At 36.9% G+C, this 22,480-nt stretch overlaps 1 protein-coding gene across 2 annotated transcripts in view; it reads right to left on the minus strand.

Moving 5' to 3' along the window:
* LOC127945977 (E3 ubiquitin-protein ligase SMURF2-like) overlaps positions 1-22,480 on the minus strand; it is a 55,054-nt gene that overhangs the window by 29,331 nt on the left and 3,243 nt on the right. For both annotated transcript variants that reach the window (XM_052542215.1, XM_052542205.1), the window contains exons 2-3: positions 1,958-1,996; positions 1,062-1,170 (exon numbers count right to left, since the gene is read on the minus strand). In XM_052542215.1, the coding sequence (XP_052398175.1) occupies positions 1,062-1,170; positions 1,958-1,996 (148 nt within the window). The remainder of the gene's footprint in view (positions 1-1,061; positions 1,171-1,957; positions 1,997-22,480) is intronic.

Genomic DNA, 22,480 nt, shown 5'->3' on the forward strand with positions numbered 1-22,480 from the left:
TGACTCCAGAGAAGGTGACCTAAATCCTCTAAGCATGCTGGGAGCTTTACTGATGGGCTACACTGATCAAGAGATTGGAAGAAATCACACACCACCGGTTCAAGAAAACCCCCTGGGATTTTTGGAAAGTGCATGTTATTTTTAATGTATCATTATTTACACACCGTCAAGCCATTCATGATTTCCTTTCTTTTGATGAACATCAAATTTTGAATGGAAATGAAAGATATGTTGAAAATTGGTAATTTTATTGTAGAGCTTAATCAAGGAAAAAAGCACCATAAAAGTGGTCAACACAGTGTTTGTTGGCGAGTTTCCCACCATCGCAGCATTCAAATCTCTACTGCGTAAATTCAAATATACTGTGTGACGTGTCATGCTTGGTTTGCATGTCAGTAATGTTTCCCGAGTGTCACATGCATAACATCCCAAAAGAGACTGGAGGTTGAGACTTGAAATACATTACACAACTCATATGAACAACTTCTATAGTGTGTTTTTCTTTTATGCTGCTTGCCTGAAAAGAAAAAGTAAAGTAAAATACAAAAAAAAAAAAAAAATTCACCATTCCCCTTTTTTTGGCATGGAAAGTCATTCTCCAAAATATCTCTTTTTCACAGAAGACAATATACAGATTTGAAAGAACAAAATGACAACAAAATAGTGATAATATTATTTAATCCATGTTATGGATGCATACTAGCTCGATTTGTTCGTTTTCTTTCTTTTTTTTGTTTTGTTTTAAACCCAGACTCAAGTGAACCACAATCCATAAGCACAAAACCAGGCTCAATCGCGCTCTGGGTGACTCACGCAGAAAAACGGCCAAAATGAACCCACACATAAGCGTCTAATGATACAGTCTGACACTCTTAAGCTCCAACTGAAAAGAAATACAGCAAAGCAAGCCAAGTCACTAAGACCAAACTGAACAGATGACCACGTGCTTCGAAATAAGATCTGCTTCTAAATGGTGGTCTTCTGGATTGTGGTATCTAACCATTACTGTCTCAGAGCCGGGATCAATGTTTGAATGCAGTCAGACCAGGAAGAGCTCTTACAGGTCATAGTGCTGGTTCCATTTGGGGTCCAGCGTGTTCCTCACTGTGTCTGTTGAGTGGCACTGCCCCGAACCGTCCACCACCACCTTAGCGAAGGGGTCTGGCAGTCCTGCAAAACACACAAACGCCGTTTACTCAGACTTCTGCGCAGGAATTGAATCCAGCATTGAAATACAAGATCACCAAGTTTATAATGTGGTTTGAAAGTGATTTGAAACATGAAACCTGCAAATGTTGCAGAGGAGTCAAAAAATATATAATACTCCAATTATTACAGATGGACCTATACCGGAAATGGTGACTATCAAGTAACTTGTTAGATTACTGTCATACACCCACACAATAATAATACTATTTACTGTGCATTCGGAAAGTATTAAGGTCCCTTCATTTTTTGTTACACATTTTGTTATAGCCGAATGATAAAATGCTTTAAATTACTTTTATTTGCAGGCTGAGTAGGAAGGGAAATATATGCATGCAGTGGATTGTATTCTTCATTTAACCACATACAGTCTGCTAAAACGCATCCCTCTGCCAGCATCACATTTTTGCTACTCTCTTCTTGACTCTCTCCTGCTTTTCATTAGTCTTGGCTTGTACACTGTCTGTCTCTCTTTGTTATCTATCTGTTCGGCGATTCAGATGTGGGCTTGGTTGTTTGTGTTGGTCAGGGTAGAGAAAGTGAAGGCAGAGAAACCGAGAGGAGTATACATGCGTCTGTCTCCTCGAACTGACCCACATTTCTGCTGTCTCGTGGGGGAAGAGCACTTATCTCTCTCTGCACACTTTTAACTGCTGAAACACTGCTCTGAGATACACTGACAGGAATAGAGCGCTCTCGCAGTCTGTTTCCAGACACACTTTCTCAGTATTTATGAAGGTCGGGTACTTACGGAAGAAGTCTTTCTTCACCAGGTTCTTTGCGCAAAGAACTGCAGAGAGAAAAGAGCAAAAAAAAAATCATTGTTACTTGGATATTTAGAGAAAAAAAAACAGATTTCAAATAAGTTTTAAAACACAGTTGAGTCAGAATGCCATTTTTTATGTACAACTTTTATTGTTTTCCAGTAAATCTCTCAATATCCTTAAAAAAATATAAGATTTATTTAAATTAACAGGCTAATTCACCCCCCCCCCCCCTTATTTCATACCCCTTTTTATTTAGTTAATAAAAAATAAGTATTATTTATGCTTTAAACGAGAGAGCAATTTACATTTAGGATAAGAACAATTAGCCTAATTCAGGACATATTCTCTGAAAACAAATACAGACTTCTAACATCTAACGAAACATGCAATTTTGCTCATGTAAATGAAAGAAAATGACTAATTCAATGATTTTCTGCGGTGCACAGAATGAGTTCAGAGGGATTTAGGTTTCATAACGGCTGACAGCACAGTGATGCATAGATGTGTTTTTCATTTCCGAGTCTTGTATTTTTAGGATCTCGGCGTCAGAGAAAATGTTTAAATCCATAGCACGGCTCTTACGGCGCTCAGCAGTCCCAGATCAAGCTCACAATGTATTAGAGATGCAAAGTACAAAATAAAATAAATAACTAAACACCCTCTGATCCACATCCCATCCCACCGCTGACCTACATTCAGCTTAAAAACTAAAAAAAATGAGGTTCTTTTGACTTCAAACTGGCCTGAACAATCAGTTAACACAAGAAATTTCTGTTTAAACACTTTTTATGTTGGAGAACTTGTAGATAATTACAATGAGAAAGAAATGACAGACAGAGCAAGAAATGCCTGAAGAGGACAAAGATGGAAGAAGGGATGCTAAGCCAATAACCAACAGGGCATTTAAATGATAAAAGTGAATTTAAGCATAATAAACCATATTTTAAAAAATTTAATTTTTGTGTGTGTTTTTTTTTTTTTTTTTATTAAGAATGCGTTACACAGCAGGAAAAGTTAATCTAAATATAAACATGAGCCTGAACAATAAGAATACAATTTCAACAGATATATATGCAATATTGATCAATCAATAAACAAAAATACCAGGAATCACTAACACAAAACGAAAGAGAGACATAGAGAGATGCGTTATACAGAGAAAGAAAAAACACAAGGACAGACAGGTATTTGAGGGAGAGAGACAATAAACTAAAAAGGGAGGACAGACTGCACTCGAAAATGTGACGGCAAGAATGAAGGGCGACTAAAGAGCAGGAGGACAATGTTTGAGGTATTCACACAAAAAACTAAAGCTATTCACTCCTCCAGATGGAAGAAAGAAAGCTGAGATGGTAGGAATAACTGGAATAATAACAGAGAAAATGTTCATGAGCAGGTGAGCTGCAGACTTCCTGGGAAACACCAGTACTGAGACCGCTACTGATTCTGTCTGCGGCACGACCACGGCTAACCCTCAACTCACACACATACAAAAAGATTTTATCAAACCAGTGTCAGGAAAAGCGCGGAGACTCGTAAGCATGCAGGGTTCGGACAGTTGTAGCAGGTGATGATAGCGACCGTCCGAATCAAGAGACAGGAGGGAGATGGCGAGAGAAAGAGGAGAGGAAGGGATCGGATAAAAAGGAAACATGCTTGCTTCAGTCGAGGAAGAATTTCTCTCTGCAAACATCCCTGGGAATGTTTAACGTTCCAGTGAAACCCTCCTCATCATTCCACCATCTGGAATCCATCTCCCTCTCTCTCTGTGTATGGAAGTCTCTCTTCTGCTCTTCTAATAGGCTTGGAGTAGACACTTAAAGGAATTGCTAAAAATTCTCTTCACCCACAAGATTAAGATGAGTTTGTTTCCTCACAAAATTGGAGAAATGCAAAGTTACATCACTTGCTCACCAATGGATCCTTCTGCAGTGAATGGGTGCCGTCAGAATGGGGAGTCCAAAAAGCTGATAAAACATCACAATAATCCACATGACTCCAGGTGATCAGTTAACATCCAGTGAAGTGAAATGCTGAATGTTTGTAAGAAACAAATCCATCAATGAGGCGTGACTTCAAACCGCTGCTTCCTGCTAAAATACAAGTCCTCTACCCATAACATTGCTTTCTCCAGTGAAAAAACTCATCTCGTCTGAATCAGAAGAGAAAAATGCACAGACCAAGCACCATTTACAAGCAAAAACAGTTCAAAACTGTTCTAAATATGCTGCTGCATTTTGATGTAAAAGGACAACAGGAAATAGATTTTTTCGCTGGAGGAAACATTATTATGGATCAAGGACTCATAATGTTTTTTTGATTTCTGTCTAACACAGCTTTAATTGATGGACAGGAGTCGTGTGGATTATCACAATGTTTTCACATGGAGCAATCGATGTAATGCAAAATGTTCTTGTGATTTCCAAGAGAAACAGGATGTTCAACAAGACAAATTAAGTACAATGCTAATTGATTGGAAAAGTGTATGCTACAAATTAAATAATAGAGCCTGTTAAAGGGGAGCAGTTAAACTGGGGATGTCATCTGCAAGGAAAGTAATTTAAAAGGTGGAGCAAGTTGCAATTAATTTTAGTGAAACATTTAAAATTTCCTTTGAATAACCTGGACCAAAGTTTACAGTAAGACTGTGTATTAAATCAAATATGTAAATTCAAATTTTGACTATAAATACAGCGACTCCTTTTACAAAAGTCATTCATTCATTGAAGAGGTTCCTAGATCTGGAGCAATGCCAAATTCCCTGAGCGAAATGTACTCAAGTACTTAACGAAACACACCATCCATCTCACAGCTGAGGAAGTAACAGCACTAGTTGATAAAGCACCATTTCTTGTGGTCTGCCAGTGACCGATCAATAATTCTGTGAGATGTTTAGTGAACTGGCAGTGTGTAACGCAGTCAATCTTCATTCCTACGTATAAGTTTTACCAGCCTGGCTATGAATCACTCACAAAGTGAAATTCCAACGCATCTGTCCTCCGAGCAACAGCATCTGCTGCTCCACAGATGTTCATTTATGAATAGAGTGATTCACGGCCACTAACACACACTTATCAATTCATCAGATGTAAAACATCAATGCGTGAGCTCATATAAATAGACACGTCAGCGAACCACTGATAAAATCCTGGCTTAGATTCTGTCAGTGTTTATCTCATTCCTGTCTCAAAAGTCAACAAAAAAAGGTTTAACTGGTTTCTGTGATGCTCTTGAAGTTTGCAACACTAGTTTAGTACGTCAGATAACAGCATCTACTCAAAACCAACACTGAACACTGGACAGCAATGCTTTCCCTTTACTGTGCCTGAACAATTGTTTTTTAAAGTAAAAATCTAATTTTATTAAATACTAGGGGTTTGTTTGGCCAAATATTCACGTTTAAAGAGTTTCTCCACCCCAAAATGAACATTGTCATAAATGACCCCCATGTCGTTCCAAACCAATCAAAGCTTTGTAAATATGGATGAAAACTGTGAGGCTTGAGACTAGTGCTGCACAATTAATTTAATTTCTAATCGCGTATTGTTCAAAGTGGCAATTAAATTAAATTAAAAGTCCACTTATGTTAATCTGTGTGCTTAAGATGCGTTTTTTTCTTTCTACATGTTTTGGGGCTTTCCCCATTTTTTTTTATTTTAGTATTACATTATAATACCATTCATATTTTTACTTTTTTTATAATTTAAAGAAACCAATCTGTTGTATAGTTGACAATTGAGGCTTAAAATTATAGAAAAGCACTAAAAGTTTTTTTAAGTTAGTGTTTTCAGCTTTTATTTTGTGTTTATTTTCATATAAAAATACGGCATGCAGTTGTATCAAACAATGGTATAAACATCATTCAATGTAAATTGTGATAATCGTAACTAATAAATCACAATTACAATAATCCACAATAAGGCAATAATCCACAATTAGGATTTGTCATAATCGTGCAGCCCTACAGTGAATTGCACTGTCAAGGTCCAGAAAAGTATGAAAGACATCGTGGTTCAACCTGTAACATTATGAAGCAAGGAGAATACTTATTGTACATGAAGAAAACTAAAATAACAACTTTATAAGACTATGTCTTTCATACTTTTCTGGACCTTGACAGTGTAATTTACTTTGCAGTCAATAGGACAGTCAAGCCTCCCGGTTTTCAATCCAAAATATCTTAAATTGTGTTCTGAAGACGAACAAAGCTTTTAAACATGGGACACGCCAATTCGATTTCAAAGATCTTGATCTTGTTAAGTGTGTATGTGTATCCAGCATGATCATGTGTTCTCTTTAAACTTTAAACTCATGATTTTAAATTATGCTCCACTTTCTGCATTTGCCCACTGTCATATTCATGTAATTTTCTCTTTGTGCTGTATGTAAAATGAGTGTTACTCTTGCTTTATTTGAAAAATATTATTCCTAATGCACACAAACTTCCCAGAATACTGAGTGCCCTGTTGTTTACAGTTTACTTCCTTTTTTCCCACAAATATTTATTTATTTGTGAAAAATACTTTGTCATCTAAGGCATGTTTATTTTACAATTTTTTTAATCCATTGTCAAATGTTTTCAAATTTCTTAAATATTCATTTTAAATTTAATGAAAATGATATCGGCTAGTAATGTATCTTGAAATAACTACAAACAAAATTAAAGCATTAAATTAATCTCAATTGTACAAATGTAAGTAAATTACAATGAAAGTTTATTTATAAAGTGACAACCTAAATGCTGTAAAAAAAAAAAAGTGTTGCTAAAGTATAATACATGGAGCAATAATGATTATAGTAATCGTTGCCTTACCAAACGTCATTTTAAAAAGGCCATTAAATGAATATCTACACATGGAAATGTCTCACAAAACATCGTAAAGAGCCAACATGCAGTGATAAAATTTAAATTGAGCTGCAACTTCAGGTTTCCCACAGTTCTTGGATAGATGATTAGGGTACTTGATGTAACTGACTAACTGAATAAGACAAAGCCATTTTCAGATGCATTTTCAACTTGGCAGGAGTCAGACAGCTCTATTTGTTCTCCGTGGTCCAGCTGTGTGTGGCTTTGTGTGTGTGTGTGTGTGTGTGTGTGTGTGTGCTTGGGCAAGATAGTAAGTAATTTAGGCTGTAGAAGCAAAGAGTAGTGGTCTGAGGCGGACAGAGAGCAGTCTGATACTGGGAAAAGGAAGTGACATGGTCAGTACGAGCAGCCGTCGCTCTGCCCTCTGCCCATCAAGGGGTCTAGAAGAGCTGGACAAAGTAGCCTCAATGTGCGCCTTTTTTACATCAAGTATGGCTGGAAGATGAAGATCTCAAGACCTCAATGGCAAGACACAGAGAGTGAGGAAAAAAAACAAGAAAGCATTAATGAAACCAAGGCAGAAAAACAAACGTGCACGGATCGACATCAAGAAGCAGTGTGAAAATAGCTGAGGCGCACAAGAGCCGCTCTTCTGCGGAGTCTCGAAGGACTTCTGGAAAAGTAACTACTCTGTAAAGGGCCTCGTTCCCACAGAAGACGAGCTTCCAGCTCTACAGGATGCATACATTATCATTCACATGACACGTGGCCCTTTTCTTCCATTCTGCTTTTCTTTCTATGTCATGTTCATGCATTCTTGTTCTCTGAATCACATGCATACTATGTAAGTGGCGAAAGAACTGCTTTTTTTAACGTTTTATCTTCTTTCAAGTAGTCTTGGAATTAGACAAAAGCAAACGTGATGGAGAAAACCAATTTTAACGAAGCCCAAACGTGACAGTAAAATGTGTAGATATGAAACCATCACGCTGTGAAGATTTCTGCCAGAGAAACTCTTTGAGATGGTTCCTATGTCCAAGTATCTCATCTAAACAACTTCAACTTAAACACGAGTGAAAAACAGGACATCCTCAACGGTTTTGCCTTTAACCCATATAACAAGTCATCAGGTAGAACAGGAGCTCAAAATAGCATTGAAGTTTAGATGCTATCACTCTTCATGTCTTTTGCATTGGACGCCTCATCAATGACTAGGCAATTTCCTGTCAAGCCGATCACAGCTTTCTTTGGAAAAAGAAGACAATAGAGTTGATCACACACATGGGGCATCACATCAACATTTTATTGGTCATGCTGGGAGTCTTGTGTCATGCTTTCCATGAAAACATTACAAAAACAAGAGAGAAGAAAAGAGAAGAGGTGCAGTGGATATGATTGGACCCGTCGCTTGAGCAAAAACACAAATCTTAGCTGTCAAAAACACTTTTGTGTACTGTCAAAACAAACCAATCATGCCAACTATGGCTCAATGGTCACTGTTGTCAGCTAATCCTGATTCCCAGACGTTTGTGAAGAGAATTTACCATACTACAATCCACCAAACCCCATCTTTCCTTTGAGAAGCGTTCCTCAAAGGTTTACAAAGCTCAACTACTAACAAGCTCAAATGGTTTAGTGTGATGTAAGATTGTCCTGTAATTACAGTTTGATCAAAAACGGACCTTCCATCAACTACAGGGACAAGAAGATGGATTGTCTTCAACAGAGAGCAACAAGAAAATGGAAGGCCATTTTCTTCCATGCTACGAATGTGTCAGGGCCTGAATAATGGGGGGGGGGGGGGCGTTCTACTTTCCACTCCAATTCAGATTTATATTGTGAGGGAGATATTTTAAAACAACTTTGGTCTAGTGCACATGAGTTTTAATGGGGCTCAAGTGGTAGAGCATTGTGTTAGCAGTGAAAAAGGTTGTGGGTTCGATTTCCAGGGAACGCACAGACTGGTAAAATCATTTATAGCCTGAATACACTAAGTCTCTTTTGATAAAAGTGTCTGCTAAATGCATAAAATGTAAATGTAAAATAAGTTTTGTTTCTCAACTGTTTACATTCACTTAATAGCCTATATAGTGACAATGTTTAGTATAAATTGACTGTTTACATTAATATCCATCAAGACGGGCATTTTTACATTATTTTGTATGTATTTGGCCGTTTATGGACAATAAATGCGCAACACAACTTTATTCTGTAGTCGCACAGAGAGCGTGTAAGTACTGAATTGAGCATTTGAATGTTAAAAATTGTAATGTGCAAATGATACATTCCATCATCTGTCCTGAGCATCTTTCACACAGAAATATTTGCTGGAATTTCTTGAGTTACAAGCATGGAAACTGCAACTTACGTGCAATCACGCGTCGAAATTTGAGTCCTGTGTGTCAAATAATACCTAAAACATCAAACTCAAGTATAAATCCCATCCAAACAGATTGCAAAAATGATCACTAATGGAGACAAGTTTTCAACCACCAATGGACTGGAAAGAAGTCTGTTCCCAAAGTTGTTTGATACATGGGAAAGGACACAAGCAATTGTGGGAAGATTTGGGGGTTGACAAAAATGGGGCCAGTGGTTAAATAACAGGAATGCTGCATCATGGTACACAACACTGAAGAGGAAACGGGGGTGTGTGAGAGAAGGCTCTGAAAAACTAAATGCTGTTATACAGATAATTAATACTTTGGGGTCCAATCTAAATCAGAGATGGAACAATAATCCTTACGTTTCCTCGAACTACATGGGCCTCAATACTCAAAACAGGAGCTTTTCAAACTTGTTGATGCCACAAATGTCCAAATATGATCCAAATCCCCTTCTTAAAATGCAAAGGCAGCTATATTTTCCATGTATAAAGACTCAAAGTTTAAAATATTGTCTGGGGAGAAAAAAAAACCCCAAAAAACCTGAGCTGAACCATAAAAACTATAGTTATTAATAGAATAAAATCACTGTAATTGGTCTCGTGATTTCTAGCCAATCTTTAGATAGCAATAATGTTGAATTAAAAAATATATATTTATACACATGTATTTATTTTATTATTTTTCAGATTATATTTAATATATATTGTATAACACATTATACAATATATATATGCGTGTTTGTGTGTCACTAGCATACAGAAGCTAACAAACATGGACTAAAAGCCACAAAGCTACTATTTTGTTTTCATGGGGTCTTTTGTAGTGGAACAAAATGGACGTCTGACTGAACGTTTGCCTTATTGAAAGGTCTGCTCACGAGTTCATCCATGACTTTCTGAATGTATAATCCAGTCACTCCAAACAGGCTGAGGCATCTCACTGGAATGCAGGCCTACTTCCTCCTCGTCTCTCTCTCTTAAACCACTTCCCCTCGCACTATCTGCGGAGCGGCCCAGCCTTGCCCTGCCCGTCTGCAGCCATGTTTTGTCTCCAGGTCTAGAGCCACACACCCTTGTTCGCAGCATTGTTCGTCTGTAAACAAAAAGCTTCCTTTCTCTCCGCCCCTCCTTCCTACTTCGTTTCTTAAAACAGTACAGGAAAGACGACGGAGGAAAGGAGAGAAGGGTGGAGAGGTCGTCTCGTTGTTAGTGGAGAGCTAGGTGTAATCTCGAATTCGCTTCCTGCTACCACACTCTCCGGTTTCCCCCCTTTCATGATTTTCGTGAGTAATGAAGGATTTAGATTTACTTTCTCACTCACTGGATTGGTATCTCATTCATTAGGGCCATTTCTTGGCATCCTGTTTGGCCGAGCTCGAATCTGAGTCAAGATGTGCGCTAATCAACGGGGAACTCAGTGACCAATCGAGATACTGTTATCATAAGTGCTACAGGAGGCGCAAAGACATTATCGGATTGGATCGTAATTCTGAAATCCATTTTCCACCAACTTCTTTACAGTGCCAAAGGTCAATCTCTTAGTCAGAGGTATGAGAGACCACTTAGTCACAAATTGAAGGCCACATAAGACTGAAAGAGACTTAAGGACCATCAATGGCTATCCCAGAATTCCTCTGTGGTTTCTATCTCAGACTATGAATCATTTCTTTCAGGCTGCAAATCAAGCCATATTGAAAGCTTTCTTAAAAGGAGAACATTTTCACCTTTAGTACTTAATTCACTTGGAGGAAAAGTGTCTGAATCAAGCACATTTACCTTTGACAAGCGAATCAAAATTATAATTTACTGACACAGTGACAAAAAAAGCAGAAATGCACCATAAAATGTGGTTTAAGTGTAGAAAAGTAAATCAATATTACAAATTACAGTCACAAATAGGTTGACTGCAACAACATAACCTTCCTGCAATGCTTTCAATCACCAGTGCAACCCTCTACGTACACCTTGGAAATATAATAGTCATTGGCTAGTATAAAATTTAGTTTACTCGCTGATTATTACAGATATCTATAAAAAGCTTATGTTTGTCAAATGGCACAGCTTTTTTTAATATCTGAAAGTACACTCTCAACATCAGTCAGTCAAGCATTACAATATGATATTTCGATAATCAAGTATTAATGATAGAACTTTAATCATTAAAATTAAGACTTGTTAACCATGTATGAATACATAACTGTCATTTTAACTGAACTTAGGACTGGTGGTAATACGTAAAATATTGATGGACATTCAGTGTTTATGTAAACAAAGGGGAAAAAAACTAAATAATACTGATATTAACTGTACTACTAATAAAAATATAAAACGCACTATGGATTAATGAGCTGCTAAGTTGATGAATATGCATCATGTTGTCTGCCTTCGCTTGAACTGATTTGCTGAAATCAAAATAGGGACAGTAAGAGATGAGCGCCAACCAATGAGATTGCCATCTGCACATTAGCTCCACCCACTGCCAGAGCAACCGGCATATCTTATGCTTGTTTCTTAAAAGCTGAAGAATTCCACATGAACTTCATTACTTTGACAGGAAAATACAACAAAGAATATGATTTACATGTAGCTTGTCAATTCTGCATGGTATGTAAGACTCTCTCTCTCTCTCTCTCTCTCTCTCTCTCTCTCTCTCTCTCTCTCTCTCTATCTCTCTCTATCTCTCTCTATCTCTGAGAAATATCTCTCTCAGCAAATTGATGGGGAGTCGTGTGCCATCACACTAGAGTTTATGGTACGTCAAATACAGGCGCATTCATTGAGATGAACTGAAAAATATCACAGACCGCTTGAAGGAGAGAGAAAAACTGTAGTGCTACTTTTTTATAAAAATGTATAAGCCAATGGCTAATAGGGCTGAAACGATTAGTTGACAACGTTGAAAAAAAAAAATGTCGACAAATATTTTTGTTGAGTAGTTGTTTGATCTAATATAACCAAATTTAAAGGGGGGGTGAAATGCTATTTCATGCATACTGAGTTTTTTACACTGTTAAAGAGTTGGATTCCCATGCTAAACATGGACAAAGTTTCAAAAATTAAGTTGTACGTTTGAAGGAGTATTTTTGTTCCAAAAAAACCTCTTCCGGTTTGTCACAAGTTTCGGAAAGTTTTTTTCGAGTATGGCTCTGTGTGACGTTAGATGGAGCGGAATTTCCTTATATGGGACTCTTCTGCCGGAAGAGTGCGCGCTCCCGTATAGCAGAGCACTGAGAAGCTGAGCACAGCCTGATCAGAGCGAGAGCGTCGCGAAATGTCACAAAAGAAGTGTGTTTTTGGTTGCCAGGGCAAGACAACCCTGCACAGATTACCAAAAGAGAAACAGCATTAAGGGACCAGTGGATGGAGTTTATTTTTACAGAGCATCAACGGAGTTGTGCAAGTGTTTTTGTTTGTTCCCTGCATTTCGGATTGCACATCGTTTATTTCTTAAGGATAATGCAGTCCCAACGAAAAAGGGTCACGATCGTGTGTTGGAACCGCATACGGTGAGTAAAACTGCTTCAAATATCTCAGTGTTGTTAACTTAGCTATCAGTGCGTAAGCACATCAAGTAAACAACATGCGATGTTGTCATCAAACTGCACTTTCCACATGTACAGCTTAAAAAAAAAAAAAAAAAAAAAAAAAAGACGACATAAAGTGGAACTTAGTAATTTTCCAAAACCGCTAAGCAAATATATAAGATTTCAGTACATACCACATAGATACGCCTTTGCTGATGCTGCTCTTGTTAAATTTCAGCCTCTGGATCTGTTTCACAGCTTCCAAACGCTCTCAAAGCAAAAGCTTACTCGCGCTCGTGATTCTTTAGCTCCGCCCACAAGTCACGCCTCTAGGCGCTCGTGTTTTTCCGGGAAAAATCGGTACAGACTATTTTTCTCTTATAAATATAATAAAAATAAAGACTTTTTGGAGTTATGAAGGATGCAGTACTACTCTATAGGTACTCAAGATTAACAGGATATTGAGTGAAAACGAGCATTTCACCCCCCCTTTAAGACCCTGCAATAACGTTTGACTAGTATAACGCAAGACTGTAATTCAGCCCTCCCGGATGCAATTTAATAGAAGACAGCACTTCAGAGTAAACTAGTGATGGGATGTTTGAATCATTTTACTGACGTAACTAACACTTTTGGAGTATATTTAAAGATGGGTACTTTTACTCTCACTAGAGTAAATTTTTGGGGAAAAATCTGTACTTTTACCTTTTCTCTGTCGGTCATCTCATTTTGTGCCAAATTTTTATTTGTATAAATTAATTGTATAATAATTGTGATTACATAACATCAAAAGCTGAAGTGATTACCTTTATTTATTTGTTAAAATATCATAACTCAATATTTTAACTAATTGCAAAAGCTAAATAATCAAAGTCCAAACAGATAGAGTAAAATAATCAACGATTAGTTAGTTAATCATACTAATAATCGTTATTTAATTGATTATTAAAATAATCGTTTGTTGCAGTCCAAATGGCTAATAGAGGAAATCATTTAGTCGCTCATAGTGAAGATATTGTTACATATGCGTGATTTACCTGCATTTTAGAGGGCTACAAAAATTTATGAATCACAAAAAATAATACATTTATGAATAAAAAAAGTTGAGTTGGCAAAATGAGACAAAAAAGTTAACATTGCTCCAACTTGATGAAAAAAATCTGACAAGCATGTAGTCAGTTTACCAAAAAACTATCCACACAAACTGTCTAAAAAGGGTAACATTTACACTTTAGTTGAAGTGAAACCAAACAAAATCCACAAAACATTTTTGGAGGTGTTCAAAAACTATATATATATAGCCTGTTTGTTCACATTTAGGTTTAATGAAAATTTAAGCATAGTTACCTGATGATTAACTTGATGACCTAAAATAATGAAGGTATGGAGAATGTTTCTTCTAATCACAGCAGGGTGAATTTCATCAAATTTAACACTAAATCCACCCAACCCAGAGCAATGCCCTTTGGCTGCTGTTATGGTATTAAGGAAAAACAAACTGCTTTGGAAAATGTTCTGTAGTGCAATGGTAGGGCCCTATGATTATTGTGATGTAGAAAACACAGACGGAAGCGCGGAATCCAGTCATAGAAAACGGAATTCACAATTTAACATGGAAAGTGTGAGTTGGTAATTTGAAATAAGGTGAATTATAGCACAATTTGACAGGGTAGGACAAGTCGACAGAACAGGATTGGCACTTATTCCACAACAAATTGCTGTTAACAAGTCGATAACCTAGTTGCGAAAATTTTACTTTTTGTCTTACCTAAAGTAAGAAGCCTTTTCCCTTGTACCTGACTGTGATGCACACAATTCTCCTCGCCAAGAAAGTTCTATCCATGTTATTACTCTCTTGCCAATTTAAATGCTTAATCCACTCATTATTCCAGCTTCAAAAGTCCACAGTTTTTTGTATCTCGAGTCAACATAGGGCACATTTACACAGATCTTATGATTTCTGTCAATTATTGATTATGAAAACAAACAATTACAAAAATTAGGGATGCACCGATCAGGATTTTTCATGACAGATTCCGATACCGATTTTTTATAAGCAAACTGGCCGATTCCGATACCGATTTCCGATTTTCTTTTTTTCTTTTAAGCAACAAACAAGAAAGAAGGAAAGTGTGTATAAACAAGATATTTGGTATTTAATAGGCCAAACTTGCTTTTGGTTATTGAAAACAATAACTAACCATCTGAAATTAACAGCAGTAACTGCACAGTAAGTAGCCTGCATTCAATACAAACATAGATGTACAGACATCAGCATTTAGCTTTTGTTTTTGAATTGTGTTGAAACTACAGAAAACTGGCCTTAAATAAAATATTAACTGTAACCATGTGAAATTAAAGGCAACAACTGCATAGTTCTACAATCCAAACAACACAAATTCAATAAGATGTTTCTTAATCAGCGTTCAGTATTTGTTTTAGTTTTTACATTTGGTTTTAAATGAAAAAAAGGTCTTTACCAGTGAGACTAAATAAAAGTATGCTATATAAATAAATTTTCCAAAATGTTAAAATCAAATAATGTTGGTGCGAATAAATAGATGCAAAGTGTTTCATTCATCCAATAAAAAAAAGGGTTAATGATTCACATCACTATTTTTTTATATTTTTACTTGAGCCAATGAAAAATAATTAACTTATTGTCTCAAGTAAAAAAATATAGATGTGAATAAAATGTTTTAATTGGATGAATGAAACACTTTCTTTTCAGTGTGCTACAGCAGGTGATTTTTAAATCAAATTAAGTCTATGTAATGTTAAGGTAAAATAAAAAATAATCATCCTAATGTAGAACTGACATTTATTTCTGGCTTTTCAAACGTGTATGCAAGTTCTAAAAAAAATTAAAAAAAATAAAAACATTTTAGTATTGTCACAGTTTAGTCCGTTTCGTTTCTCATCCAATCCAACACGTGAGAAGTTGAGCTGAACATCTCTTCACAGTGTACTCGTGTTCAGGGCGCGGACCGGTACAGTGCTCGCGCAGCTTTATTGCGAAGGAAAGGGACTCTTATTTGTGGGCCATTACAACAACTGCTGATCGCTTCCTGCTATCTGTGCCTCAGACATGAAGCTCTGCACTTCCAGTGCTGATCGGCTGCCTGTGTCCTGCGCACAGATTTCGAAATACTCTTCTACACAAATGACAAGGTGAACGATTACAATGTAGTCTGTGCACGCGAGCGCATTTCCGGAAAAATCGGCCGAAAAAAAGACCAAAAACCAGCCGATCGCGTATTATAAGCAAAAACCGACCGGTTCCGATTCATGGCCGGTCAACCAGTGCATCCCTAACAAAAATAACACATTAGCTAGAAGTTTAAAAAAAGCTAGATCAGAAAACAGCTCACATATTCCAAAGCAACTACAATGTGAAAAATTATTTATTTGTTTATAATTATTTATAAGTTGTAAATAAAAGAACTGGTACGTTTTACGAAGAAATACTACTTCTAAATTTTACATTCAATTCAATGTGTTACTTGCCGTTTCATTGTTTCACACACACACAAAATTCAATGCAGTTTAAACTGGATCTTCCAGCACGGAAGGCTTAATAAAATCTACAGTTTGTCAAATGAAGACGTGTATTTTAGTCTATTACCATTTATCACTTTAATTCCCTCTAGAGAGCAACCCGGCATGCTTTTCCAACTGTAAACCATTAACTGCCTCTATCTGATCAACACAACATTACTCTCCCATCTGAATCACCCATAAACAGCATGTAGTTTAGCGGAGTTCATTTTCCTAGCAATCCATCAGTGTCATCTACAATAAACAGCACTGCTCTTAAAGAACTAATGAATCCAATTGACCGACAAGAAGAATATGATAACAGCCAATTTTGAACTATTCGCATTGGCCAATAACCACATTTCAGACGGCACAAATATTCAATAATCAAGGAACTTACCACAGGAGCAATGATATTACACAGCGCCTAAAAATAGTCAGGTAACTTCCGATAAGCCTATTTTCAGGTGCTGTGTAATATAGGGATGCACCGAATCCAGATTTTTGGGGTTCGGCCGAATACCAAATCCACTGTTTAAGATTCGGACGATTCCGAAACCGAATACTGAATCCTAATCGCATCCTTATTCCATTAACACAGTAAAACACATTAATGAAGTAAATAAAGTCCACAGCAATGTTTTTTTTTTTTTTTATTTTATTTTGACTGAAAAAAAAAGAATAGGCAACATTATGCCAGGATGACAAGTAAGAAAAACTTTTTTGACAATTACCAAGCTTATGCTTACCCAAGTAAACAACCAAAACCTTTCAATAAAAGTGCAGCAATGCAAAGAAAAGTGTTTTTCTTTTCTTTTAAAAAATAGAATATGTTTGGTGACTTAACTGAAATTAATGTAATTGAACATTAACTCAATAAACATGGATAGTAGGCTGTTTAGTTTTCATTTATAATAGTAGGCTAGGTTACAATTAGAACAGTAGCCAAATATTACGAAAAATATTACGGAAGATCACACACATCTCCTGCATCATAATTAAATTAACGTAAAACCTCTAATCTTTCACATGAAATGAGAGTTTCATTTAAAAAAAACAAGACGCTCTGCATTAATAGATGACAGCTGGAAATCGCTGCTGGTTTGTCTTCCACCACTGAAGAGGATCCTCTCTAAGAGGAATCAAAGGCTCCACGTCCAGCACCCGATGTGACTGGCTGGCTCTGTATTGCTACGGTATAAATCGTCCCAGCCACTCAAGATTGCACCGATTCCTGGATTCGGTGCATCCCTAGTGTAATATCACTGCGCCTGCTGCTCCCATAGTACAGTAGCACAGATGATTGATTATTACGCCTGAATGAAAAATATCGAAAAATATGCTAACAGTCTAATCAGATTCAATTATCTATGCTACGCTAAGCTAAAAGTGCTACCGCCAGACCCGGAGATAAGCTAAATGGATTCGAAAACAGTAAAACTCAAATGTTTAACTCTAGGGGAGTTGAAAAAAAAAAAAAAAAGTTTAAGTAAAGTGTACCTTTAAAACAGGGTAAGCTGACTTGAGAACCTGTATAGGATTTTGTTTTTTAAAAAAAACAAGAATATATTTTATAGTTTTTTTTAAAAGTGTAAATCTAACAACATGTATTAAGGGTTGTGCTTAAACCAGAAACAGAACTAAACAAAACCTATTATATAACTAGTTACTTGACATTTAACTACTGACGAAATGGGTGGAACTCACAAAACCTGTCTAGATTAGGTCTTCAAGTCACCTTAGAAATACACTGTAATTCAAGGAAACAACTGGCAAAGTATTGACAAAATATCATGATATATCTTTTAAAAATGAGTCTTAATTTCCAATTATTTGCCTTTTTTCCATGAACAACTTTCAGAAAATTCATAAAATAATATGTCGAATTGACGATAAAGTGACAAATTTTTCCCAAAAGGTGGATTGCTTTCCTCCACAACTACTGACAAAAACAAGTAGGTAGAGACAAGTAAAATGAGGCCTATAACCGGTATATAAAAATTCAGGCATTGTGCATTTAACAAAATTCCTATGCGCAGATATATGCATTATACACACAAATGTTTACCATTATAAATTGTTCTGCTTGACCACAAAACCGTGTGAAATGTCTTGAAAGTGGTTCCTGACCTACAGAATTAAAGAGTGCCAATGTCTCGCCAAATGTTTTTGTTTTCAGCCAGACATGCTGTGGAAGTCATACACAGACTTGTCTCAGCTGGCATCGGACCACAAGCCAGATCCTGATCCTGGATCACATTTCCCCCAGTCCAATCTGGTCAATCAAGGTTTTAAAAAAGGGAGGAAAAACAGACAGCATTATTTCTCGGAGTTGTGAAAAACACACCTAAACGCTCCTAGCATTTTGACACCTGGTGTGAAATATTGCTCAGCGCAGCGGTTAAACAGCCTGATTCTGCGATTGTGTTGCAGCTGTCCTGCTTATCTGGCCGTTGCAGTTCAGATGCAATGGCTTGTAAGCACAATCGTCTCGGCCTTTGCCTTGCAGCAGAGCAGCTGAACCAACAGGAAATCCAGTCTCAGTCTATTAATTGGTGGAACAATTTCAATCATTCGAGGGCTCTCGGTCGGAGAAGGAAAACGTTTACAAATGGCGTGCATTTATTATATTTTCTTTTTGCCTCCTTTCGATTTGTTGTTTTTTCCTCCCTCCTGCCCTTTAAACTCTCAGCTAGAATGCAATTCGGAAATTTGGCAGCCGAGTCGACAGCCATATGCAGCTAAACATGGTGTTTTTACCAGCCGCTCCGTCTGGAGACCCACATGAAATGACTTTCGTTGCATTCCATTAACTATTACATCACATTAGACAAGGTCAGCAGTCTGATGCCTACAAAAAGATACTCTACTGTGAGTTTATTTTCTAATATCAATGTTTGGACCCCAGCTATAGATAAGAATTTCATGTTGGACTAAGATTACGATAGCCGCGTTTCCACTGTCGGGCTAAAAGTGGGCGTGCTAGTGCGCGCCAGTGCCAGTCACGTTTCCACTGTCACTTCCGGGGCTTGATCGTGCCTTGTAGGGGCTTCCTCGGGGCCAACGGCCAGGGTTTTTTGGCCCGACGAAAACCTTGGGCCAAAGTGGGCCAATTGGGGTTAGAGGAGTGGTTCTGAACAAAGGCGGAGTTTCTCCGTGTCTGGGGAGCGTCAGCACCGTGGATCATTTCAGAAAGCTAACAGCTATAACACCAGCATTAAAGATTTTATAAAATAAGTTGAGCTCAAAACTCACTCTTAGTAAGCAGCGGGTGTTTGAAATAATTTCCGTAGTAAACATGGTAAATGCAACCACTTGGAGAAATCAGACATCAGCTTCTTATTCTCTATGACAATCGTGTAATTATTTAGTAACTTAAATTATCTGTCATAATTCTCGTCTCGAGAGTTTAGCTCCACGTTTTTCCTATCATAAAAATATAATAATGTTTTTTGTTCGGGAGCTTTTATTAAAATAGAGATATTATGATTCATTCTTAATGAGGCCACTTAGGCCACTGTGGCTACAAATAAACAGAAACAGACTCAACTGAATAAGTAGGCTATTTTCATAAGCGTTAAAAATAAATAAAATAGAAATAAATGTATTTCTGTGTGATTCATGTCGAGTCCTGATAAATTAATTCATTATGATCAAAATATCACTTGTTCTATAGTAAAACATAGATGCTTTTGAATTTTATTATTTAACATGCAAACAAACTGACGCTTTTATTGTGTTCGTTTTGTGATCGCGCTAGTTCCAGTGACTTATTTCTTAGTTTTCTGCTAACTTCTCTTTGTTGGTGAAATGACGAGGTTGCGTGACGTTGTTCCTGAGAGGCGTGTGAAGGGCCGGTTTTAGTGAAGCGCAGTGGAGCTACTGGCCCGAGGCTATTAGCTCCGCCCGGCCCGTTTTAAGCCCTGGCTTGCACTGGCCCAACAGTGGAAATGTGGCTATTGTATACTTGCAGTCAGCGTAACCCAATTTACTTCAGTAATATGATGCATCTTTGAGAGTAACATGAGCAAAACCAATGTTGTGCAGGATTTGTTTGGGGGAAGGGTTGAAAAACAAGAGGGCTTGATGATGTCAGCCAACAAGGAAATTCGTTTCAGAGTTATTTTTTTTTTGTTTTGTTTTGTTTTTATCTAAAACGCTAGGCTTCCTATATACTTTTTATTAAATCTGGGAATAACAATACAAGGACACTATTTATGCTAAATCAAGCCCAGACAACTATAATTGTAACATACAACTGAACAGAGTCATAAAGTGAAACGGAGAAGGAAATGACAAGGAGATGCCAAACCATGAGTCACACAACAAACCTCTGAATGACAATGCTTCTCAGAGTGCAAAGAAGGGCATTTCCCTGGCCTAACCTTGTCGTAGTCACACTGAATGTATGACAGAAGTGATGGATAACTTTAGGGAATTCCACACACAGATTCTTCAGCTCTGTGAATATGACAAATTTTTTTTGTAGAAGTCCTTTCCTTCTGCATCTTCTACATGTTGTTCTACTAAAAAGACAAATGTCGTCAGACTTAATAAATAAATATATATATATATATATATTTTAGCATAATAACAATAAAGCCTATACATTAGACATTTGTGATTTTTACATTTTAAAATTATTTTCATGACAATTAAAAATGCTTGCCACAAAATCTTGTTACTGTAATGCAAAATTTGTGTGTAATTCCCATTATTCTCAATGGTGATTCTAATCCTACCTATTATAATAACTTTAAGTACTGCAGTAATATATATATTTTTTCAGATGGGTGATGCCATTTACTTTGCTTTTGACCTGATACCAAGAACTATTAAGCACAAATCACAGATATCAGTACCACTACTGATTAAACTGACTTTTTTGGGAGGCGGTTTCTGAGGATAATATAGGTAATAATAACTATTATATTTAAAAGCCACCTTTAATAATCCAAAAACAATCATACCAGAATGACTAATATTTCAAGTTTATTTTACATTATAGCAATGAGAAAGCAATAGCTAAAATTTGTAATGGATCTAAAATAAGGTTCATTTCTTTAAGCACAAGACGATTTCATTTGATATAGACTTAATCCAAACAGGCTTTGGGAGATTCACACATACTGTCAGTAGCTAAATGTCAAGTAAGTAGTTAGACAAATGTTGCAATAGCAAGTAAATGTAACTGAAGAACTAAAGCAGAGATCCTAAGATTACAATCTCGTCTACCACCATGGAGCAAGTAACTTAACCTAAAGCTACTCCAAAGGGACGTGAAGTAAACGTGAGGTCTAGACCTAAAATAAACCAATGATGAATCTGTATCAATCCACACAAGCACTCCTTTTAAAGGGTAAGGGTCTTTTTGATTTCCTCAGTGAATTTGCATTCCACAGATGCCACTCGTCACTGCAAAATACCTGAGTCATGATATCAGCTATTAACCATCAGAACCAGACGCTGAACAGTAGTCTGCTGCAGTAAACAAGACTACAGCTCTAATTGTCCTCTCCTCTCCACCTCATTTCATCAGACACAGCGCAAGCTTCAATATTTAATTTGGCTGCTCACGACGAGTGGAGAGACTTGGAATTTGCCGGAGAGCTGATCCTGGAGGCACATCAAACATGGCCGCGCTCCTCTGTCTCAACATCCACTAGTGTGCGTTTAGCTGTTTGCATCAAAACCGCTCAAACTAAATAAAAGTGACCTGGAGGATCACAGCAGAAATGTTGTCATCTGTTAGCAAGAAGACCAAGATGGGTTCAGAAAGCAAGAGATCCTCCTCACCTTCCAACACGATTCAGTAAGCAAGAAAGAATTAGCTTAGCTGTACTCGAGTGTTTATACAAAGCATTGGTTTAAAGATTTAGCTCACCTCAACAATTGAAATTCTGTTTATTTATTTTTGAAATTCAATTTACTCACCCCTTTGTGTCTTTCGAAACCTGTACGAGTTTCTTTTTGTGGAACACAAAAGAACATATTTATAGCAATCTGCTCTTTTCCATTCAAACGGAATGGCCATTGTATAGCTTCAGAAGACTTGAAATACAACTAACAAGTTACCTTTAATGGGGCATTATTGGGATTTTGCAGCTTGATGTTCTAGTTTTGTGCTCCACAGAAGAAGAAAAAAAAAAGTTGTACAGGTTTGGAAAGACGTGAGGGTGAATAAATTAAGTTTGAGTTTTGGGACAACAATGCTTTTAATAAAGAATAATGACAAAATTGTTAAAAGTAATAA

Source organism: Carassius gibelio, chromosome A3 (genome assembly GCF_023724105.1).
Source record: "Carassius gibelio isolate Cgi1373 ecotype wild population from Czech Republic chromosome A3, carGib1.2-hapl.c, whole genome shotgun sequence".
Classification (NCBI taxonomy): Eukaryota; Metazoa; Chordata; class Actinopteri; order Cypriniformes; family Cyprinidae; genus Carassius; species Carassius gibelio.